The following is a 3,250-nucleotide window of genomic DNA, read 5'->3' as shown; positions in this document are numbered from 1 at the left end:
GAGGAACAAGTTCAGTACACACCTTATTAATAAGTTGGGGGTGGTTAATTGAAAAAAGATAGAAATTAATGAAAATGCAAAAGTAAATATTTACCGTATTATTTCCCGCCTCTCGCCGCTTCACACTCCAGTCCAGCGGTTGGCGCCAAACACATGCGTTTGTTTTTTCAAACACCATTGAGCCTCAGAGGAAGAAGAAAAGTTTAACCGCTCGCTGTTGTTTTGTCGTGATGCTGTTTTAATACAAACTGAGAAATTTCTGTGAACAGAAAAAATACAGTTTTTGGATCGGCTCTGTAAATACTTGTAATAGCCTCACTGACTAAGTTTTGAAGCAAACGGACATATCTGAAGGAATATAAGCTGAACTTCGATCTGCTGCTGTGAAGATGGTGTTTATTAAAGAGGAGGACACGAGTGAACCAGAAACCTGGGGAATAAAACAAGAGGAACCAGAAACCTCGGGAATAAAAGACGAGCCAGAAACCTGCAGAATAAAAGACGAACCAGAAACAAACAGAATAAAGGACGAGGAACCAGAAACCTGCAGAATAAAAGACGAACCAGAAACAAACAGAATAAAGGACGAGGAACCAGAAACCTGGAAAATAAAACAGGAGGAACACGGAGGTTGGTCTTTAGTCTTCTTAATGACTGTTTGTTGTACATTAGGCTCACAAAGCTTTGAACATCTTTCTGAGAAAATAACGTTTATGCATGGTCGGTGAGACACAAAAAAATTAGGTCACTAAAATAGGGTCATAAAACACATACAGAACATTTGTTCACTTTTGAGAACTGGATATAGTAGACTAGAGTTCTTTCTAGGGCTGCTCGATTATGGCAAAAATCATCACCATTATTTTTGTCGCTATTATTTAACAGGATTATGAGTGGGCCATATGTCCAAAACGTTAAATGAGTGATTTATTTAAAGGTAGTAATTACCAAATATATATATTCTGTATATACAATCGTCTACATTTTATAGAGCAGTGAAATTTAGCAATTCCCAGTACTGCAGCAGAAAAACTAATAGTTGTTGAAAATAATTAAACAGAACCCAAAAACAAATAGCTGTTGAAAATAACAGTCAGAAAAAAAAGCAAAGGAGAAAAACAATAGAATAAAAAGATACAATTGAAATAAACTGTTTGAATTGTATTTTTTTTAATGCAAGTATAAATCTTTACAGTATGGAAGCCTGTTTCCGCCAGGTCAGGTGAAAAAAAAAAATGAATGCCTTAAAAAGTCGAAATTCTGATTTAAACACATTGGTCACAGGATAGTGGTCTAATGATAAACAGGACATTATAAAATGAATTAACTTGGCTTAAAACAGTTTGGAGGACCAAGTTCAGTACACACCTTATTAATAAATTGGGGGTGGCTTAATGGAAAAAAGAGTGTAATAAGTGGAAATGCAAAATCTGAACGTGTAGTTGAATGAACGTTTTAAAGACTCAAAGACAGTCCCTTGCCTCCATCTTGTGGCGTAACATTAAAACTGCACTGACTGAACACGCAGGTGAAATATTAACAGAAAAAGTCTCTTGTCCAGACAGATTCGAGGATCCGCGCTAACTGTTAAATATGAAGAGTTCAGATGGAAAAGCCTTAAAGTACGTCTAACATTTTTCTTAAACATTTGCATATATATATAGATCACAGTACTACTGCTTTTGCTGTATTTTGGATCAAATAAACGCAGGCTTGGGGAGGCTTAGGGGTTAGAATAGACTAATTTAAAAACATTACAAATCTTCCTTTTCAAAAACCTTAGACTGGTTTAACATGTTTGTTTTGTCATGATAAAAAGTCCTCAGGGGACTATGGTGATGGCCTTTTTTCTGATTGTTCATTTTCGAGGTCAAGATCTGTTATTTGTACTTTACAGGTAAAAAAAAAATGTTTAAACTACATTATCAGTACTGTAGAGTTTACTTTCATTTAATTGAAATACGGTACTAATACTGTAAATAGAGTAAGAAATAGTACTGTAAATGCAATTCCTGCTGCCAGTAAGTTAGTGTAAAATTCACAGCAACCTTAAACTCAAACTAAACTGTTTCTTTATTTTACAAAAGCATATTGTTTTGTTGTTATTATGACTATACACAAATATAAGACCCTTTGCTGTTTCAAATAATATTTTATTCTTATCTGTGTAAATTGAGTATTTTTTATTAATTTTTGTGGTCATCAAGAAAAACACAAAAAAAAAAACCATGACAGACCACACCAGTGCTGTCTTTGACTCTAGAGGGTAATACTAATGATAGTTACAAATTTTAGAGTACTTTTAGATTTAGTTTTTTGTAATAGAAACAATCTTTAGAGCTGTTGAATAATATAGATGGAGCAGCAAATAATAAGGGACACTTTTTTCAACAAAATGTATGTTAGAGTACTTTCACGTTAGTTTTTTCCCCGAGTTACTGACAAATAAACTGTTTTTGCTTTTATTTTAGAATTTATTGATTAAAGTGAGGAAAATGAAGAATTGAGTAAAGCTGAGGAGAAAAATCATTTCAAAACTGGAGAAAAAACTTGGAATTGCTATCGAACCAAACAGAAAGATTTAAAGAAAAGAAGAACCATTTTGTTTTATTTTAACAATTCCGTCGGTGAATAAGCAGCCTACAAAACGCTAAAATAAATCAACGAAACAATGCATTTAAATAAGAAAGTAGCCTAAATAAGTGTTTGCTCTTGGCAGCAGGGGAGTGGGCATCCACGATACGGTGAACATCTTTTATTGATAGTTTTGGTAGGTTCTGTAAACATTTTGTAAATTCATGATGATGCGATGAAGCAGGAAGTTAACCGGAAACTGATCTGCCGATCCCCGGGAAAAACGGAAGTACACTGTGTGCATAATTATTAGGCACGTTGATATTGTGGTCATATTTTTTTTCCAAGCACATTTGACCAATTCCAAACCACATCAAACTTAATAACTACTATTCATTTTGTATTTAATTATTTATAAGTGATATATAATTGTCCATGAAGGCTGGACGTGAAAAACTCCTTATATTCAGGTGTGCACAATTATTAGGCACATTTTCTTTTACTGATAAAATGAGCCAAAAAAGAGATTTAGCTCAGACTGAAAAGTCAAAAACTATTAAATGCCCATGAGGATGCAATACTAATGCTATACTGGAATTTGCAAAGTTAAGGCATGACCACCGGACAGAAAAACGCTTGTTGCGTCTGCATTGTCAGAAAAAACAGGTGGAGGAGA

At 34.1% G+C, this 3,250-nt stretch overlaps 1 protein-coding gene across 1 annotated transcript in view; it reads left to right on the top strand.

Moving 5' to 3' along the window:
- Positions 1-202: 202 nt before the first annotated feature.
- LOC141329326 (uncharacterized) overlaps positions 203-3,250 on the top strand; it is a 15,045-nt gene continuing 11,997 nt past the window's right edge. Inside the window, exon 1 of the mRNA XM_073835458.1 lies at positions 203-630. Coding sequence (XP_073691559.1) covers positions 390-630 — 241 coding nt within the window. The 5' untranslated portion in view covers positions 203-389. The remainder of the gene's footprint in view (positions 631-3,250) is intronic.

The sequence above is a fragment of the Garra rufa genome, chromosome 1, assembly GCF_049309525.1.
Source record: "Garra rufa chromosome 1, GarRuf1.0, whole genome shotgun sequence".
Lineage (NCBI taxonomy): Eukaryota > Metazoa > Chordata > Actinopteri > Cypriniformes > Cyprinidae > Garra > Garra rufa.
The sequence above is the reverse complement of the archived record's forward strand: the minus strand, read 5'-3'. Positions and strand labels throughout refer to the sequence as shown.